This window comes from Jaculus jaculus, chromosome 2 (genome assembly GCF_020740685.1).
Source record: "Jaculus jaculus isolate mJacJac1 chromosome 2, mJacJac1.mat.Y.cur, whole genome shotgun sequence".
In the NCBI taxonomy this organism is placed as follows: domain Eukaryota; kingdom Metazoa; phylum Chordata; class Mammalia; order Rodentia; family Dipodidae; genus Jaculus; species Jaculus jaculus.
In genome coordinates this window covers 199,772,829-199,794,148 of record NC_059103.1, presented here as the reverse complement: position 1 = coordinate 199,794,148, position 21,320 = coordinate 199,772,829, and the positions used below count along the sequence as shown (strand labels likewise).

General features: G+C 49.1%; 1 protein-coding gene across 1 annotated transcript in view; it reads right to left on the bottom strand.

The window, feature by feature from the left end:
• Col22a1 (collagen type XXII alpha 1 chain) overlaps nt 1-21,320 on the bottom strand; it is a 266,961-nt gene that overhangs the window by 194,463 nt on the left and 51,178 nt on the right. Inside the window, exons 5-11 of the mRNA XM_012948295.2 lie at nt 20,648-20,759; nt 15,450-15,573; nt 10,705-10,980; nt 8,299-8,379; nt 6,983-7,099; nt 3,621-3,665; nt 2,494-2,556 (exon numbers count right to left, since the gene is read on the bottom strand). Of these exons, the coding sequence (XP_012803749.2) occupies nt 2,494-2,556; nt 3,621-3,665; nt 6,983-7,099; nt 8,299-8,379; nt 10,705-10,980; nt 15,450-15,573; nt 20,648-20,759 (818 nt within the window). The remainder of the gene's footprint in view (nt 1-2,493; nt 2,557-3,620; nt 3,666-6,982; nt 7,100-8,298; nt 8,380-10,704; nt 10,981-15,449; nt 15,574-20,647; nt 20,760-21,320) is intronic.

Here is a 21,320-nt window from a genome sequence, read left to right as displayed (position 1 = left end):
TCCTCCAGTGGGCATGGCCTGCTGTGGCGGTTGCAATCAAATGTACTCCATAAACTCATGTGTTTTGAATGCTTAGTTCCCAGCTGATGGCAATTTGGAAGGTGGAGAATTGCAGGAGGGTATGTACTGCTGGTGGCAGGCTTAGGGGTGTTGAAGCCTGTTCCCCTTTGCCAGAGCTTGGCTTACTCTTCTGTTGCTGTTTTCTACTTGATGTGGCAGAGGTGATGTCCAGCCTCTGTTCATACCATGCTTTCCCTGCCTTCATGAAGTTTCCACTCATGGCCATAAGCCAAAATAAATACTTTCCTCCCATCATCTGCTTTTGGCCAGGTGTTTTGTCCCAGTAATGGGAAGGTAACTACAAAGAAAAATTTGTCCCAAAAGAGTGTGGTCCTTGCTTCTAGAAACCTGACTCTGTGGCTTTGGCCTTTCAAAATTGATTTGTGGAAGGGATATGGGATCATTTGAAACCTTAACATAAGAAATGCCTTGCAGTGCTAAACACAGAGTCTGATAGACTATTCTGGTCACATTTGAAAGACCTAAATGCAAAGAGAACTGTGCAGGCTTGCCTTATGAAGGGAAGGAAGAGCTTTGCCTGTACTGAGCTAGAGGCAGTTTGTATGAGAGGCTTTATGGATTCTGCCTGTGTCCTGCAAACTTAAACAGGGTTGAGCTTAGAAAAAAATAGGCTGGTGTGAACAGAAGGCTATGACACAGAAAGAAATTAAATATTTGGGCTGAAACTACTGCCCATTCAATTGTAATTGTTTGAGAGATCACCACCATTGAGATTGAGCCAACTGTTTTGCACTGATACAGCAGAAAGAATGCTGAATCATTTGAAAGTAGGGACATGGAGGGTGAAAGAGTTTCCTACTCTTCAAAGTCAGTTTCACCCCTCTCCTGGGTCAGCAGCCTTGGTAGCTGACCTGATACTATGGAACTACAACAAATGCAGGAAAGAAAGGATCTCCGGTTCAACGCGATCTTGTTGGAGATGACCACTGGGCAATGTGAGGCAAGGTTGATGGAGTCCCTGCTTGGATTCCCAATGGAGCCATGTGGATGAACCCTGGGTTGTGGCAGACACCCCAGCAGTTTTTGGACATGACAAAGAGAGCTATATCAGCTTTCTCACCTGCAGAATGGGCACACCATCACATGCCACCTCACCAACTTGGTGTGAGAGATTACTATCCCTGAACTAGAGAAGTGTGTGGCATGGAGCCCGCAGCAGTGAGTACTGACACATGCCCCCAACTCTTGTCTTCCCCATGCCACTGTAGGAGGCAGGTCTACAGAGAGCCGAGGAAGGTGCATCCCTGTACAATAGGACTCAGATTTAAACCGATATCTTTGCCACACCCAGCCTCCATGATCAAAGGCACAGTGGTTCCAATCTCAGCAGTAAGAGTCATTCCTGTTAGACACATGATGAGAGTGGGAAAAGTTGCCTTGAGGGTCAAGTGAATCTGCACAGGGCAGACTAGACAGAAACAATGGTGGCAATGTGGGGGATGAAGGGAGGAACATTTGCCAGGCCAGGTCTAGGCAAAGACCCTTGGTGTTTGGGTTTGGGTTTTCTCCTTAGCTTTGAGAAGGACAAGGAATCAAAGGTAATCACACACATCAAAAATGACAGCTGCCATGCAGTGGCCATCTCCTGTGGGCCAGGCACTCTAGAGGAAAGCAGTCATGATATTCATTTCGCTAGTTGTGAAAAAGTCTTTCAGAGGTCCAAGAGACCTACACAAGTCACACTGCCATTACAGGCCGGTGCCCAGAGCAGTCCCCGAGGTCTGTCCAATGTCAACCTCATGCTGGAGGGTGACTGTGGAGGTGAGTGCTCCATCGTGACAAGCAACTGCGACAGCAATCACACCTTCTCTGTGCTTCCAGGACTGTTCCCAAAGGTCTGCAATTTGATCTATTTCTCACAATGCTAATAGGGAGGCTGTTCTGCACCCCCAAAGTACAATGAGGACTCTGATACAAAAACGAATTCCTGTCTGGGTGGAGCCAGACACTTTGCAGCTATATGGCTTCTGAGGCTCAGGATCATCACTAACTGAAGACATGTTCATCTCTGCAATGCCTTCCAGACCCACAACAGGCAGAATGAAGTGGGGGGGAAGTGGGTGGAGGGTAGTCAGCCTTGTACATAGAAGACCACAGAAAATAGATAGCAAGAGGTAGAACTCCATGAAAATTACTAACTTTGGAAACCATAATGGCACCAAGTTGGAAGGGCAGAATAAAGAGTTGGGAGATGGATGACAGACAAGGATGGAGCCACAAGGGTCATGTCCGGCAGAAATCGTGTGCTCCTGCAGAAGAGGCAGGCTTCATCCCATGGGTGTGGGGCTACTCACCAGGACCTGAACACACAAACACTGGTCAGCATGACTGGGTTGGGGTTCACAGGGTAGGCCCGGGTCCCTCTAACTAGTCACATGGTCTGACCATCTAGAGAAACACTATTTGACTTACTGAATCTCCTTTCTCTCCCTTGGGTCCAGGAACACCCATTGGTCCAGTGGCTCCCACGTCTCCCTAATGGGTTGAAAGCAGAAACAAGCATCGGATTAGGCTCTGTGCTAGAGCTCCCAACCCGGACACTCAAGACTGTCCAGAGCTGCCCTTGTCCCGGGTCCCTAGAAGAGCTTAGTCGTCCTGGCTAACTCCACAGTGAGGCCACTTATCCTACCCTGAAGGGAGACAGTCCATCCCTCCATTCCTTGAATTTACTTACAGGAAGGCTGGCACCGCCTGACCCAGACCCTTGAGAGCCTGTGTTTGACTGTTTGAATCATCAGTCAACATCAGTGCCTGATCATGAACATATGTGAGTGATGGAAATGATGTGCTGAATAAATTGAAAGCCAAGTAAGACAGGAGTGAAATGGTGAGGGGGGATTGCAAGAGGGGAGGTTGGCGGAGGGAGAGACACAGGAGAGTTCAAGTGGGATGAGGGAACTCTACACGGAAAAAGAGAAAGGACAAGGCAGAGTGACAGGAACAGTGACGAGGCCCTGCTGTTTAGGTGTTTCCACAGCTACATCCAGTCCCAGAACAGGTGATGACTGTGTAAAAGCACAGATCTCTTGCACACTGTGTCAATTTTCTGAGACCACACCAGGATGGACAAGTGGAATAAGAGAGGGGAAGGAGGAGGCTGTTCATCACTGAGGATGGAGGATTCTAAGGTAAGTACCTGGCCTCGAGCAATCAGTGAGTTGACACACTCTGGGTAAAAGAATTTTATGCAGTTTAAACAAATCTTAAAGCCCACCTCAAACATTTCTGGAACCATCACCTTGTGAGGATACATGCAGAATTCACTGACCTGCGGGGCTGAGCCGGCTACAGCCCACAGGCTATAAGCAATGGCCTTGGCAGCTCTGCCTTTCCTCACTCGTATTCTCAGCCTGATAAGTGCAGTTCTGAGCAGGTCAGAGACTTTGAGTTTGAACCTCACAACACTTGTTCTAATCCTGGCATCCCAACCAGCTCCAAGGAAAAACGCTAATGCCCCCGAGGTCTAACACACCCCTGTTTCCCTTCCACAGAGAGCAGAGCAAGGACTCTGAGGATGTCTGGGCCACGTCAGTACTCACCTTTGGACCAGGGAGCCCTACGGGGCCACCAAAGCCCCTTTCACCCTGCAGGAAGAGACAGAGAGAAACCATTAAGGCTGTGTGCTAATTCTCCCATTTTTTTTCATCACCAGCTAGCCCTCCCATCTCTGGTCTTGTAGTAAGTTGAACAGGAAAAGCCAGAAGCTCCTTATCAAACTGTGAGCCTGTATGCACAACTTTACACATGGCTCCTGGATGCGGCCACTGGCAGATAAAAACTAAGCCAGGCTCAGAAAGACAAACACTTTATGCTCTTGTCTGTAGCCGGTAGATAAAAGCATCAAACAGAAGCAGAGATTAGAAGCGGGTCACCCCTGGCTGAGAAGTGGGGGAACGTGGGGACACACGTGGGCTAAGCTGCCAGGGTGGGGAGGGACAAGACATGATAGGCAGCAAAAACCTTATATGCTGGGAGATGAACAGCCCAGGAGCCAGGAAAGAGGAAAAAGTTTCCAAACCCTCGTGAACAGCCAGGCTTCTTATTGTGAGTCTGGGCTGCAACCCGGGAGGACCCAGCACACCTGAGTGCAGTGTCCAGAAGGGGATGGCCTTGAATTTGGCACGCACCTGAGTGTTTGGAGCCCTGTGACACCTGCTGTAGTTAGGAGGGCACATGTGTGACACAAGCAGTCACATTTGTAAGCAGCCAAAACTCAGCCTAAGAATTCTCTTATGAGTTTTTTTTCTATGTAATTTCCCTCTCAGGAGCACCAGTTTACCCCCATAACACATGATTGCCAATTTTCATTATCCAATTATAAGTAAATATAAAATGCTTTTCATAGGTTACATGAATGCCATAATGTTAGTTATAAAGAAAATGATCTTATTTGCTATTGGTTTATATAATTATTATTAACAAAATACCAAGTATGACATGTGAAAAGTCATTTATAAATGTAAACCCCATCAATTTTTAAAAAAATGTGGAAAAGATCTTATTACTAGAATGACATGTGATCTATATGCTGTGGCTAGCTGTTATGCTGCCTTACTGAAAATAAACTGCCACGGGGAGCGCTCCCACTTCCTGGCCTGTGTGCCCAGATTTCAGGCAGGTGGAAGAGGTAGCAGCCACGTTTGCTTCATGGGTAGACATGAGAGCCATCCATGTGGCCTTCTTCTGTGGGGGAAGGAGAAGGGCACCTTCCTGTCCACCAGTGCCTGGGAAGGCTATCAGCTGCCTGGCATGATCTGGATCTCATAGGCTTTCATTTAACCAGGTAGCACACCATGACTCCTGAGGACCCTATCATATCTGTCTTCAAAGCTCAGTGTGTAGCACACTTTGGTGTATACATAAGGCACTTAATGTCTGCTGTAAGGAAGACAGAATGTTGAGTGAGTAAGGAATGGTTGGTGAGATAATGGCAACCAGTGTGTGAGGCTGAGACTACATGCTGGTTGATACAAGCAGGATCATGTCATGTCCTGCCAAAAGTAAAGAAGCATATATGCCTGTGTCCTTCACCTCACCTATCCATCCCATATCCATCCATCTCCCTTTATAGACCCTAACCCATTTTCCATCAATCAGGGCATTACACAATAGCCTTCTCCATGGCAGATGCATAAAGATTCAGTCTCTGTACTTTGGAACTTTAACAGAAGCAAAGGCTAGCAGACATTATCAGCCCAGCGACTTCATTGTTATCTTAGAAGGAAGCTCCTGGAGAGAACACAAAAGGATTTAGTGTTTTGGAAAAAGAAGTTGTTGGTTGAGTAGATCCTGCATGGGTGGAGGGTGAGGAACGTGAGGGAAGGAGGCACACAGGAAAGCCCACGGCCAGCACCATGGCTGGCAAAGCACCCTAGGCCATATCTTGGAAGGAGAGCAGCCCGGCAAAGTGGCTCAGGGCTGGGAAGAGGTGATCCAGGGAGAAGATCCTGTCAAGGGTCCATGCAAGAAACCAGCAGATCTCAACCAGCCCATAAAGGAGGAGCATTAAGTGTGAGATGCAACTAGAAGCCCTAAGGACCCAGAGTGAGTGAGGTAGGGGGCCAGAAGTGAAGGGGTGCCCTTGAGCTACACCAAGGTGGTCAGTGGAGAGCCAGGCATTGATGAGTTGGAGAGCAGGAAGGTAGATGGAAAAGAGAGGAGACGCCTGTGCAACCCCAAATTCCCCTCCGAAAGTCCCTGGAGGTGACCTCAGGACCTGTGTGGGACCCACACAGGCATGGACCTGGCTCTGAGGGGAAGCCTTGCCCTGAGGAGAGGAGGTTTGGGCTGCACTCCAGATCTTAGTGCACAGTGGTGAGAGATCAAAACCTCCCCACGCCTCTTCGCTTCCCACTGGGCTTCTAACTGGGAAAAGGACTCAGAAGAATTTAGGTTTAGACAGCTGCTTCTGAGACCATTGGCATGCAGGAGCAATTGAATCACAGAGGACAGCAGCCAGGGAGCTGAGCCTGCTGGCTGGAGGAGAAGCAGCACACCCTCCTCCTTCATCTGTCTACTTCCTCCCTAACCTGTGCACTGGGTAGCATCTTAACATCAGCTGCAGCTCTCAAAACGCCAAGCTCAGGGTAAAGCTCCCTGGCTTTTGATTAGGCCTTTTTTAAGTTGAGCCAGGGTTTGCCAAACCCAATTGAAATGAGGGATCATTAAGGCTCCCTGTGTCCCCAGAGTCTATATCTCTGGATAAAACAAGAAGAGGGGATGAAGGGAGGGTGTGAAGAATAACAGGTGAAGGAAAGGGGGAGGAAAACAAGTCAAGGACCTCTTAGTATTCCTGAAACACCTAAAGTGTCCAATCAGTTACCTTCAATCCTCACTTTACGTTGGGGCCCAGTGTCACTGAAGCTGCATAGAACCTCTGAGCCCCTTGGACACCCTTGGCAGCGTGCTTGGACGCGTACATGGGGACAGCCAGATGCGAGAGATCAAGGCCTTGGAGACTCCAGCCCAGAACTTCAGAGCGAGCAACTCCACATGGCTCTGTATTTTTTTCATCCTTGTATCGTTAAGCTCCTTCTGCTCAAAGTAAACTTGCTTTCTTCTTATTAGAGTCCATTAGTTTATGGTTGAAGCCAATAAACCAGAGCCCCAAGCACAGATGAGGCCTTTTAATGATGGTGGAGACATGCACCACTTTTAAAATTAGAGACACCCATAAAGCTTTATTCAGACAAAGGTAAACGCATGATAGATGACAGATAGACAGAAGATTCGAGGACCAAGAACAGACCTCTGAGAGCCTGTGAGCTCAGGGCCATCCTGCTCTGGCAGACAAGGTGCATGATGGGAAGCTCCCTCACTGCGGGAGGGCTGCTCACCCCACTCTGCCCCATTCTGTTCTGGGGCTGCAGACAGTGAACCCAGGGTGGAATAACAACGGTACCTTTTCTCCAGCTGGGCAGGAGCAGTTGATGGTCTTCAAGAACCCAATCTGCTCACTGCCGGGGGTGGGTGGCTGTGGGGGTGCAGGCGGAGGTTCCGTCACCACCATCACCTGGCACTGGGAGGAAAGGCCACGGGGTCAGCGTCCGGCTGCTCACCTGACAAACACGCTCTGGAAGAGGCATGCCCTTCTAAGGAACAACGCAAGTCAGAGGGACCTAGATGTGCCTGAAGATGCCTGAGAAAACAGCATGAGTGACCGGGCACATCAGACAGCAGCCCATTGGGTCTCCTGAAGCCTGGCCAGCCAAAGCCCAGCCCAGCACTGCACTGGCTGGCTCGGCAGCCTGCAGGAAGCACAAAGCACTTTGGTGCTCATCCTGTAACATGGGGACGGGGTTCCTCCTTCGTTCAGTCATTAGGGAACTGAATAACTCAGAAAAGTTCCACCACAGGGTCTTGAGCCTGGCACATGCCCTAGCCTTCTCTTTCTCCTTCTTGCCTTCTTTGGATTCTATCTGCTTTGGGAGCCCTTCCTTCCTCCCTTCCTCCATCCCTCCCTCCCTCCCTCCTTTCCATCTTTTCTTCTCTCCCACCCATAACTTTCTCTTCACACCCATAATCATGTACTAGACCCCTGCACCTGTGCAGTGTGTCCTGGGACCCTGTCAGCCAGGCATGGTGTACTGTACCTCAGCCCTGGGGAGTGGGCTCCAGTACAGTCACAACGTCGAGCATGCTCTGGGTTAGGGTTCAGTACAGAGTTTGGGAAGGAAGGGAAGTATGTGGTGAGAAATGAGGTCTGAGGGTGCAGACCTGGCACAGAGAGGACAGAACTGGAACCTGTGTGGTGTCAGACATGGCCTCCCCACTTCCTCCTGGGGTCTTTGCGCCCTTGACTCCTGGCCTGACTGAGAAAGACCCTCAGCTCTAGTGCCTGGGGTCACAGAAATACTGATGTCACTGCCTGACCCAGGTCTGCAGCCTCCTTTCTTCGGAGCTTGCTGATGGTATCCATCAGCTCCTTGTGACCCCTCAGAACATCTTCAAACCTCTGCCACCCACATCTCAAAGCCAGACCTCATCACATGGCTGGGAGCTTTGGGGTCACCCTGACTTAAGCCCACAATACAGGAAGAACTGTGTAGTTTGGTTTCCCAACCCACACCCTGGGGGAAACGTAAACCCAGACTATGCCAAGGAATGTATTCTGATGGCGAACGCCACCCTGGAACAGCACCTATTCCTGAGCCCTGAACACCCCTTCAGCGACAGACCGCATATATCTCTTCCCACTAGCCATACCAGCATACTCACTGGGCCTGACGGGATGTCACAGCAAGTCTCCAGTTCTGCATGTCTTGAGTCACAGTAAATCACAATTCTCTGCAGGTCAAACTGGAAAGGAAAAGAGGAAAGATAGGACTAGACCGTTTGTGTGTCAAACTTTCTTGTACCTATTTCTTCCTAGAGTCTATCCCACAATCAGCTCTAATCGTGAACTGCAGAAAGAGACTCAGCATCGCCTGTATGCACACTCCCATCTAGAAATCCCACTGCAAGGACTCAGCATCTCCTGAGTACACACCTCCCATGTAGAGATCCCACTGTGGAGACTCAGCTTCTCCTGTGTACACACCTCCCATCTAGAGAGATCCCATCGCAGAGACCTAGCATCACCTGTATATACACCTCCCATCTAGAGATCCCACTGCAGAGGCTGTCAGTCAGGTTTAAACATCTCAGACATGAGACTAGCAATAATAACCAAGAGCTAGTGTGCATGGATGGGTGGATCCCCAAGACTCCTCATCCCAGTGACTCCTCTCCTGAGCCAAAGAAGCAAGAAATGGAAAGAGAAGGCAGGGTCCCTATAATGGGGTAGATAAAAGGGCCTCAGGGAGCTCTCTAGATACTCCAGCTTCAGAGCCCTGGCCTTTTACCCGGAATCTCCCTTCATGTGACCCCATTCCCTCTAAGATTAGGGACTGGCACTCATCTATTGGTCAGGTACCTACCAGCTCACCGACACCAGCTTACTCCCTCAGCACGGAGTCTCCAGAAATCCCACGGTACTCTACCAAGAAGTGACCTGCTGATTCTGCAAACTGACCCAGCTAACATGCCCTGGCCTCTCCCATCCTTTCTCAGCAGAGCCCTGAGCTACCAGGCTGCCTCCTTCCCAAACACCCAGCTTCCCATGCCGCTGCCCTCTGCAGTAAAGAGGCACCTTGTGCACAGCCCTGGCCCTCACTGTCTGCTTTACCTTCCCGAGCCAGGCCTCCCTGACAGGGAGCCTCCCCCTGCCTGCACTCCAAGCGCGCACTCTGTCGATGCCTCTGGAACCGAGGCAAGCGCCCCCTCGTGGCATTCATCTTCTTTCCACAAAAAAAATCCACCCCTCCTTTGGGGCTCGTCCCAGGAGTCACCTCATCTAAGACGCTGCCCTGCACACCCCTCTGAACAGCCACCCTGCTCATGCGGGGGGCAGCCCTCCCTGGGGTCCCATCATGCTTGATGCTGTTTTCCACCATGGAGTTTTCTTAGACTGAATGACCTCAGTGCGAGACTTCTTCCCACAGGAGGTCTTGCTTGGTGAAAGCCACAGATGTTTTCCTACTCATCAAGTTCAACATCTGTGAGAGCCGACAATAGGTTGGTAAGATAAGCTGATGACAGTGGCAGCAGCTGTCACGTTGTCCCAACAGAGCACACACAGAAAGCACCAGTAGGTGTTCTGTCTATGGAGGGGCCAGGTTTTGGAAAGCAGGATTCTCCTCCACGTCTGTCCATCCTGGGAATATTGTACACGGTTTAAACATAATTTGAGGTTAGGTGGGTGTCTACAGTTGACAGAACTCATCAAATTGTTTTTGCACCTCAGTTTCCATTGGAGTTTCACTCCAGAAGCCCTTACTGACTTAAAAATCCAGGAATATCCAAGCCCCTTATCTATAATGATTAGTATTTACATGTCAGCTTTTTGTTGTTCTTGTTGAAGTGTGTGTGGTATGAAACATGTGGTGTGTGTGTGTGTGTGTGTGTGTGTGTGTGTGTGTGTGTGGTATAGGGCACTTGTGTGTGCAGATGGATGTGCACAGATGTACACATGTGTCTGGGCCAGAAGAGGATCTCCAATGTCCTCCTGCATCACTCTCTGCCTGATTTCCTTGAGATCGAATCACTTGCTGACCCTGGAGCTCATGCTGTTTTTCAGCTAATCTGGCTGACCAGTGACCCCAAGCAAACCTCCTGTCTCTGCTCCCCTCTCCGGGAAAAGCAGGGACAGGTGTGCGCAGCCGTGCTCAGCTTTCTGAATGAGTACCAGGGAGTAAACTCCGGTCCTCACGCTTGCGTTCATACCCACTGAACCACCCCCGCCCCGCCTGTCAGCCCTGTGCTCTTTGTGAAGAAGTCCTGAAAACAGTGTGTGACACACAGAAGTCAGTGAATTGCGTGTGATGAGTGACCGATGAAATGGCTGAAGATGGAAGGAAAGAATGAAGGGAGGAAGGGAGGAGGAAAACGGGAAGAAAGGAAGGAAAAATGGCAAATTTGGGCTCCAATACAGAGCTTTTGAAGTCAGGATCCTCCCTTCTAAGAGAGCACCCAGTGACAACTCGATAAAGTAGTAGATGCGACACACATATGTGGGGACACTGAGGCTCCCAGCTCCCAAGCGTCCTTCCTCGTACGCCCGGCTGCAGGGCCCCCAGCACTCACGTCGATAGGCACGCTGTCGTAGAGCCGCTTGCCAATCACCGTCTTGCCCTGAATGTCGATGTTCTCCCTGTCCTCAATGGGCAGCGTCTGCACCAGCATGCAGTCGATGTACAGGGACACGTTCTGGGCCTGGATGCTCAGGGCCATCTTGTGCCATTCCCGGTCGAAAAGGTCGCTGACACGGGGGCCTCGGAAGACCACCCTCACTGCATCCTTCATGGCACCCACAGCATTGTACTCCACGGCCCTGTTCTCGCCGTCAAGCCGGATGGAGACCTGAGGAGGAGACCAGCAACCCTGAGCACCTGCTATGCGCGCTGAGCATCATGGGACCAAGGAGGCTCAGGAGATAGGGAAAGAGGCTGGAATCTGCCCTAGCACAGCTGTGTAACATCTGGTTATGGCTCTCACCAGGATGGTCAACTGCTCTCTAGCCACAGGCCAGCCTGGCACATCTCTGAGCATCATTTTCCTCCTCGGCACAAAGCTATCGCTGTCTACTTCGTAGGCTGCTCTAAACCTAATGGTCAATGGAATGTTAACCGGGGCCATGCATTTCCCTGTCTTGAGAGGCCTGGAGGTTTTGGGGAGACTGGGACATGAAGAGTACAGTGGGGCACCAAGTGGAATTCCTAACTAGCTCCAGGATCAAAGGACCTGCCCTGCATAAGACATGCCCATCTCCAGGCCAGCTGCCTGGTTCCGGTCTGCAGCCTGCCGGTGACCTGCACTGTTCCTTGTCTGAGGCCTCAGCTGTGCCTTAACAGGAAAGAAATCCACTTGGTAGGGGTCTTCTCTGCAGGGCCACTGGGACATGTCCAGCCCAGCCATTTACATAATACCTCTGGCACAAAGCAAACCAAAGGAAAGTTACCTTGGTTTGCTATTTAAGAATAAATGAGTTTGTTCTCATCTATAGACATTCCATCACCTCGTCCCCCATCGCAACCTCCACAAAGTTCGCTGAAGATGTGGTGTGTGGCAGACAAGCTGCATGCCAGGTGTCAGGAGTACAGCGATGGACAGGATGGAGACTTGCTGGCACATGGACACAGGGGCCATGAGCTAAGGATCATTAAGGGAATTCGCATGCCCTTGCTCTAGTTTTCCGTCCTGACACTTAGATATCCCCTCCACATTGTAGCGTCCTGCTGTTGTGAACTCAGGGATGCCTGGATACCCCTTATTATTTCCCATATCCACTGCAACTTAACTACATCCCCACCCTTAACCCCAGTCAGTTCATCCTCAGATCATGAGTTGCTTGTGTCCAGTGACATGTCTGTTACCTGGCCAACCAAACCAGCAAGTTATGTTTTGGATCTGTGACCTTGAGCAGGTTATGTGACTTCTCTGTACTCTGTATTCATCTGTACAAGGGGATCACCATTATTGCTTACATCATAGTCTTGCCAAGATAAATCCACAAATATATGTGCAAGCAATTTATACAGTACTTATATGCAAGGCATTTCTCTTAGTCTTAATTATAGGAAGTTACTTGGTGTGGCAATTTAAACAAATGGCCCCCAGTATATTCAGTGTTTTATTAGTTTGTACTTTGCATCTGCAGCCACCTGGCTGGAGGCGGTGTCACTGGGCAGATCTTAAGGTGAGGCGGTGGGTTTCAGATTTCTATCTAAAGATATGCAAAGTGTGCCTAGCTGGAGTTCCTGAAGTACGCTGTGCTGTGCTATGCTGTGTGGCTTTTGGCTTTTGGCTTGTGCTTCTCTCTGTCCGCCTGGACCTGTGAAAGCAGACCAGCTTCTTCTGCCAATATGGAACTTCCTCTAGATCTGTAAGCTTCAAAAAATATCTCTTCCTCCATAATTATGCCTGCTCTGGAAGTTCATCTCAGTGAATCTGAACCTGTCTGCTACACTTGGTAATTGTAGAAAAGGTCTCTCTGGTATACATGTAAGGTGGATGCTACTTAACATTCTCATAGCCCAGACATGTTGCTCAATGATTGATTCATTTAATATTATATACTCATTTATATTTGCAGTACTACAGAAACCTATGAATATATCTTGTTCACTTCCTTGTCTCCCTGTTTACTGTCTGCCTTCCTCATCTTTTCAAATAGACACTCTGTCTCCTCTTTGTTCATTTCCATAATTCCCATGTTTTTCTGGCCACTGTGCTAGTGTGCAGTGGCCAGAATCAGCCAGTATTCATAGCATGGACCTGGCTTCTGAGTGTTCTTGCCGGACTCTGCCTGCATTAAGTACAACAAAGGTAGACACTCAGATAGACTTTAATTGCCTTGTCTGAATGCACGATGTGTCTAGAATAAAAAGCAGAAAATGCCGGGCGTGGTGGCGCACGCCTTTAATCCCAGCACTCGGGAGGCAGAGGTAGGAGGATCGCCATGAGTTCAAGGCCACCCTGAGATGACAGAGTTAATTCCAGGTCAGCCTGGACCAGAGTGAGACCCTACCTCAAAAAACCAAAAAAAAAAAAAAAAGCAGAAAATGATGAACTCCTGTCTAGCAACAAAGAACTCCTAACACCCATGACCTGAGGGATCCAGAGTTAAATGTGGCCTTGGCCTTCTGTTTCTTCAGGACAGTTCAGACCACATCTCTGACCATGAGGAGACCCTTGCTGGTATGGCTTTCTGTCCAATGACTCTGCCTCCACCAGGAAACAGCAAAGCATGACACGTCACACTAAACTCTCATGATGAGGAACACTAGATGGGGGGCTTCAGGGAAGCAACTTCATCTCTCAGATCCATCAGCATACTATTAGTCTATTTTCAAGACACATCCAAATTGATCTTCCCCCTCCAAGGTTACCTCATCTGGAGAGCATCAACTCCCACCTGGACCACCACAATTGTGTTCTTACTAGAATCATCTCTCAAATGAACCACCAACAATGGGTTCTTACTAGAGTCATCTCTCACCTGGACCACCAACACTGGGTTCTTACTAGAGTCATCTCTCACCTGGACCACCAATACTGGGTTCTTACTAGAGTCATCTCTCACCTGGACGATCACCACTGTGTTATTACTAGAGTCATCTCTCACCTGGATCACCACCATCGTGTTATTACTAGAGTCATCTCTCACCTGGAGAATCACCACTTTGTTATTACTAGAGTCATCTCTCACCTGGACGATCACCACTGTGTTATTACTAGAGTCATCTCTCACCTGGATCACCACCACTGTGTTATTACTAGAGTCATCTCTCACCTGGATCATCACCACTCTGTTCTTACTAGAGTCATCTCTCACCTGGAGCACCTCCACTGTATTCTTAGTAGAGTCATTTCTCACCTGGACCACCACCACTTTGTTCTTATCTGTCTCTCCATTCCTGATCTCAGACACTTGCTACCATCTATTGCCAAATGTAAAGGCTCTCCATACCCTCCTTCCCCCTCAACAACCCGGTGTTTAACTGACCCCAACATACACACATATGCATGTGCATGCATACACACATAAACACAGCACTTTTTATTCCTGCCACATTAGTCTGCTTCCTATCATTTTATCGTATCTGCAATGAGTGAATATCCCTTGTTTTCCCCTAATGACAAGTGGGGAATACATCATCTTTCACAGGTGTTTCCAACTACCAAATGAGAGAATGGAGAAGCACATCTCTTCCTGCAGCTCAGTAATGACCATGGCAGGCCTGGCATGTGATTAACAATAGTCTGCAGACGGCCAGCCTTCTTGAAGTGCTGGTCCCACATCTCCTGTGTCTAGCCTGCATTTTTGCAAGAAACGGAGGCTCCCACCATCAGCAACTCCCACACCGAGCATTCCACCACAGCTGCTTATGAAAGTGAACTGCTGGGTGTTTTTCACAATGCAAGTCTCGGGTCTTTCACAGCAGACTCGCCCTCTGCAGGGACATACAGTGTTTCTACATATAGCTCACTGCAACAGGCAGGGAGGAGGGGCAGACATGGCAGAGAGGGAGCTTACACAGCTCTGCAAATGCCATAAAAGAAAAGAACCCAGACTGAGGGGGTGGCACAGCCTCGCCCACAAAAATGTCATGGCTTGAGTCTAGTCCCACTCTGCCAGACCTGAGACACTGGAGAAGCAAACCTACGGCTAGCTGGAGATTGAGGTGGACAGGCGCACACGAACAGCCTGCTCTCCAGACAATGGCCTCTGCAGATGCCTCCACTCCTGCTTCAGCCTCCCACACAGGAAATCCAACCTCTCTGTGGTTAGTTCTGAAAATGTGTTTGCATCTCAGTGTGACCAAAGGCCCTTCAGGAGTCACACAACAGGTCCAGTAGACCTAGTCATGTTTAGAACAGGGGACAGATGAGCATGAGGTTAATAGCATAGATGGGAACTTCAAATGCCTGAGTTCAAATCTCAACTTCCTCTCTCATTCCCTGTATGAGCTGGGGTCAAGTTCTGAGCCTCTCTGCTCCCATTTCTACACTGTATCGTACCACAACTCACATCACCAGAATGTGTCATACGACAGCAGATCAGGTGGCCACTTCCCAGCTTACACAAGTCCCCAGAGATGGTAACTAGGTCTCCTTCTCCACAGGCCCCAGAAGGTTTGGCCTTGGATGATCACTGGGAGAAGAGGTGAGTCCTTTGGTCAGGTTACTTCCCTTGAAGGCTTTCAGAGGTCTCCTCTTCCTCTCTAGTCTCAGCACGGAATATCCTGGAGAAAACCCAGTACCTGAAGCCATTACTCTGTGGCCACCGCTGGCTCTGTGTGCTGGAGACCAGGTAGTGCTGCCCATACCTGTGGGATGCCATACTGGTCGATGACCTGCCAGATGTACCAGTCTTCTTTCCGAGATGCTTTCCTGAACCGGAAGGTTGTGACAAAGGCATACTCATCAGGCAGACCTTGGGGGAACACATCCCTGGGGACAAACAGAGGCATTCCTTGTCAGGTTATCTAAGAAAGGGAGCTGTCACAGGAAGCCCTCAGGTTTCCTGAACCACTAAGTCCTTGCGCTGTTTCTCCCTAAGGACTTCCACAATCACCTCTCAGCTGATATTCATACCATTTTCTGAAGCTATGAGGCCTTCTGTAGACCAACGTTGTGGCCCCATCACTGACCTTGTCCCCACCGTCAGCTCCTTCACATCTGCTCTCATCACATGCCCGCTGCTGCCTTAGCATCCCTGTGACTGACAGTCAACGAGATGCCCGGTGACCCTCCTCCAGGTCCAGGTGCAATGGGGCCTCCCAGACTACACATTTCCAGTCCCATTCCTTCCCAGCAGGGACAAACTGGGGTTTCCTGTCCTGTTGTCCATGCCCTGGGTATCAAGATGGTATGATCTCAATATTTATGTCCTCCCCAAATCCATATGCTGAAATCCTAGCCTCCACGATGATGGCATTCAGAAGTGGGAATCTGAGAGGGTGATCAGGTTATGGGAGTAGAACCTCGTGATAGGATCATGCCCAAAAAGAGGCTTCGTGGAGCTTGTTCACCCTTGTGTCACATGTGGTTACAGCAAGAAAACCACTGACAAGGACCTCACCTTAGACATTCTGCCTCCAGGACTGTGGGAAATGGTTTACTTCCTTCTATATTTCTTTCCTTCCTTCCTTTCTTCCTTCCTTCCTTCCTTTCCTCCTTCCTTTCTTCCCTTCTTCCTTCCCTTATTCCTCTCTGCCTTCCTTCCTTCCATCCATCCTTCCTTTTCATGCACCACCCAAGCTATACAACTTTGTCAGAGCAGCTGGGTTAGACTAAGACACAGGACATCTGCTTTCTTCACCAGGCCCTGGGCTCACCCCTCCTACGAGACCAGACCCTTGTCTTGAAGCACCTTTGCTTTCTCATACTTCACCCCAGTCAGTCCTAGAATTGCTCTTTCTCTTCCAAACTCAGTATTGAAAATTGTTAGCCCTACTATGGAGAACCAAGGGCCAAGTTCCAGGCTGCCCTCCAGGCTTCCCGCACCTCCCCAGAACACCCTCACACCAGATGCTCATGTAATGGACATAGGCCCTGAGCTTGAGCTCCCTCTGTCCCTCAGGTCAGCCTTTCACCACCCATCTCACTGCCATAGTGAAGCCTCTCCTAGCTCTGCATCTCTGACCTGTACCTAGGCAATCTGCTTTCTCCCTCCCCCAGGGCTCTGAAACAAGGGACTCACACACTTGTTCATTTCCTCATCTCTCTCAACGGGTACCATCTGCTCCTTGGAAATCCCCACATTTTACCCATGAGGACCCCCTATTAGGAAGCCTGACAAATCCCCATCCCTGAGCAATGCCAGAGTCAATAGGTCAGCAGGGTTTGCACATGTGCTGTGGGAGGAAGAACTTGGAAAGCTGTCATGTCTTACTGTGTCAAAACCTTTCTTTCCCCTAGAGAAGGACGCACCCATTGTCCCAGAGGACACGTCCCAGGATCCACTGATTCTGCAATGGAGGATACCAATCAATACCCCTGCCCCTGTCCTCAAGAGGAGGGTACATTCCTTTTACACTTGTGTGACAACAAAAATGTTTCCAGACACTACTATATTTGGCCCCTGATTTAGAGCAGTGATTAAAGTTTATCTTACTTTTCCACAGTGTTTCTTCAACAAATTACCCATATGATTGCTTTTGACACAAGATTCAGAGACTGAATTTTAAAACAAGTATTTTTTGACGACCTAATATAAGCTAGACATGAACCGTTCATATTTCTTTCATTTCTTCCTGGAAAGAACTCATGAAGAAGACATTTCTATCCTCTCCTTACAGGCAGGGTACCCTGACTCTACAAAGTTAACTCCATGAAGCATGGTAAAAAATAAAAGAGAAAACAATTTACATCCAGAGGATCTGATCTCTGTAGTGCTGCTCTTAATCACCAGCCAACTGTATTCTTCTACAGAACTTGGCCATTGGGAGCCCCACACTACTCTAGGGATGGAAGGCTGCCTCTCAGAACACAGGCTGACTGCACTATTGAAGTAGGTTGAAGCTTTCTGGCCAGACAGCCAGGAAGGGAAGTGGGGAGGCGTCTGGATTCCTGCTTCTTAGATTAGCGGATCCTCAGGGACGCTTCTTGTGTCCACAGAACTTATGAACTAAGATCAGTCCCTTCTGGTTCTCAGCCCACATGTGGATCCAAGCTAGGAGGTGGCCCAGTTGTTAGATGTCATCATTCTGTCATCATTCTCTAATCTGGAACTTCACCCAGGAGCACATCAAGCAGAAAAGACAAAGCCAGCCAGCCCTGGCACCTGGGCTCCGTGTGCATGTGCAGGAAGATGGGACAAGCCCACCTAGGCCATAGGTTACAAGTTTGGCAATCATAAAGAGCCAATTCACTTTTCTTTATCTCTTTATTTTCTTTCATGAGTGTAACTTCCAAAAATAGACACACACACACACACACACACAGAGAGAGACACACAAATATGTTATATACATATTTTTGTTAGGATACTCAAGGTGTGTGTGTGTGTGTGTGTGTGTCTATGTGTGTACACAGGGCCTAATGAACATACATATACTCAAAGACCCTAAGAGAATAGCCATTATAATCAAGGATGTGAAGGGCAATTAGGAAAGAACACTTGAAGAAATGAGATGAAATAACATGATCTTTCCCATAATGATGTGATGTAACAGATTAGAAGATTATGGTACAAAGGGTGGAGGTTTGGACTTAATGAACCTGAGTGTGGGGCCACACTCTGCTTCCTGTTAGCTGTAAGTCACTACAAGTTACTCCTCTACTGAGAGACTCAAACGTTGCACCAGATAATGAAAATGGTGCCTATTTTGGTCACCTCAATTTATTGTAGTAAGGAATAAATTAGGTAAGATGTGTAAAATACCCCTTATGTGTTAAATAAGTGAGAAAAAAATCATGGATATTGAAAGTGGCATTCCTTTCACTACAAATAGAATTAACCTGCATAGTAAACTGCCTGTGGATGCAAGCACAGTGCACATTTCAGAGCACTGGGAAACAAGTCTTTCTTGAGATGTCAGTGCTGTGGATTTCCTTTAGGTCTCAGGAACAACGTCAGCCCTATGTGAGCCCAGTCCTCTGTTCCCGAGAATACAGCTAAAAGCAGTTTTCTGTTTGACCCAAGTGCCTTATGAGAACAGATCATCGCTAGCCAACAGAGGGATCCTGGGCTAGGTCCTCCTGCCATGCCTGTGTAATTCTCCTTTCATACTTCGGGTCTCTCCACTGCATTTTCCTTTAAGACAAAGTCACACATTTTTGTTGTTGTTGTTGTTTCTAAGTCATATGGCTGTTTTATTTAGTAAGGAGGAGCGGAGTGGGAACGGAGCCTGGAATCCGTCCTTCCTTGTATTCCCCCAAATGAGTGTGGGACCAGGTGACTCGCAACAGTCTCGCTGGCATCTGCCACCATTGCAGAGAGAGAAATGTTCTGTGTCTGAGAAGTCAGCAGTCAAGAACAGACCCCTCTACATATGAAAAGACAGAGCCCGGAGAGAGGGTGCCGCTTGCCTCATATCCCTTCACTCTCATGAATGCAGGCCTTGGGTGGGGTGATGCTATAGTCCTAGGCAATGTTCTGTGTGCGGAAGGGGGGGGTGCTCAGGGAATGCTCAGTGGACTAAGTCACAGCACACATACAAGAATACAGCCTCCATGCTGAGAACTCAGAGCCCCTCATTGCCAGCAGAAATCTGACAAAGCACTTTGACTCCCTGGGGTCAGATCTGCTCTCAGCAGAGCCACCCATGGCCTGCTTTAGGCAGGGCTCTGCCCAGCACTTGGACTACGGAATACATGGAGACTTGACTCTCCCAAAGCTTCTGATGGAGCAGGGCAGACTGCCTGCTGAACACCAGCCACATAGTGTGATGCGTTTGCCATATTCTGTACAGAAATGCAGTGGCAGAAGAATAGAGGAAGGAAGGCTTGACAGTCTAGGGTTTCCAAGGTAACATCCTCAAAAGCACAGTGGTTGACTGTCTTTGAAGGAAGAGCAGAGCAGGTGTCCCAGCTAGAGAGAAGAACGTTAGCCACAGCCTCGTGGCGGGAACCTGTATGACCCTCAGCAAGGGACAAGCCATGAGACCTCAAAGGTGCGATGGCCAGGCCACACTCTGGCCTCTGAGTTTAAGAACAACTGGAAGCAAGTAAAGGAAAGATGGCATGATGTAATTTCACCTTAGTTTTCAATTCTTCTGTCTGTCTCTACTGCTGAGAATGGGGCAATCACTGAAGGACCACTGTTAGCCCTCGGCTGGAGGCCCAGTGCGCATCAGGCACTGCAGCACAGCCTCTCAGCAGCCCTGTGAAGCAGTAGAGCTACCTCGGGGAGAAAGCAGGAGATGCTGAGGCATTTGATATGTGTGAGGCCAGGCATCTGGTCAACACTGCAACTGCATCTCCACTGGGCAAAGGCATTATGTGCTCCTAGGGGGTGTGCCTCTACTGTAGAAGACAGTGGCTGCCCCACTGTAAGGGCTATGTACCCACAATCATTGAACGGCTGCTATTTAAGGAGCTGAAAGAAAGCTGCAAGAATGTCAAATACAGGGCTGGAGAGATGGCTTAGCGGTTAAGCGCTTGCCTGTGAAGCCTAAGGACCCCGGTTCGAGGCTCGGTTCCCCAGGTCCCACATTAGCCAGATGCACAAGGGGGCGCACGCGTCTGGAGTTCGTTTGCAGAGGCTGGAAGCCCCGGCGCGCCCATTCTCTCTCTCTTTCCCTCTATCTGTCTTTCTCTCTGTGTCTGTCACTCTCAAAAAAATAAATAAAAAATTTTAAAAAAAATTAAAAAAAAAAGAATGTCAAATACATATGGAGAGATGAGCATAAAGGCACCAGAAATCATAAATCATGGAGCAGCAAAGAACCAGATTGAGGTTCCAGGCTTCTGGCTGAGCTGTGTGACCTCAAGGAGCACTACAGAGTGCCCTATGGCCCAGCCTGGTACTGAGCATTCCCCTTGATTCCAGGAGGGTCTGGGAGGAGAAGGGAGCACTCACTCAGTTCTCTGCACCACAGGGTAGGATCCCATCCGAACATAGGCACTCTGTGCTCCATTCTCTCTCTTCCCCAAGATTTCCTTCACACTGAACAAATCCATCAGGTCAAAACCTGTGCAAAGAAAAGAGTGGGGGATGAATTTAGCAAAGAAAAATTATGAGAGAGAAAAGTACGTTTAGCTGGCATTCTTCAAAGCCAGCCAGCCTGCCCAGCCTTCCTACCCTGTATGGGGGAAGGGAGTCAATATTACCATAAGCTGCTGACATAGGTACTGGGAAGACAAGGAGCTAAACCATGAGATGTCCAAGTTCCATCCCAGGGTAAGGTGCGGGGACGTAGACGCTGACTGCTCCACTGGAAGGGGAGTGCAGAGAGCAGTCTGGGCCACCATCAACACAAGACAAAGACGTGTCCTGACGTCTCCCACCACAGGGGCCTTGGTGCTCTGGAAGCCCACATTCATGCCCTGGCACTGTAGGCAAACCCGTAATTTAAAGCTTTTCCTCCTGCAGCCATCTGGCTACCCTTCGTTTACATCTCTCTCGGATGACAGCTCAGTAGCTTTGAGGTATCATGATTTTAAAGAGAGAAATGCGCGAGAGAGGGACATCATATGGTGGTGTTGCATGAGCTAAAGGTGTCCAGCGTGGCCTGGTTTGGCATTCCTGTGAG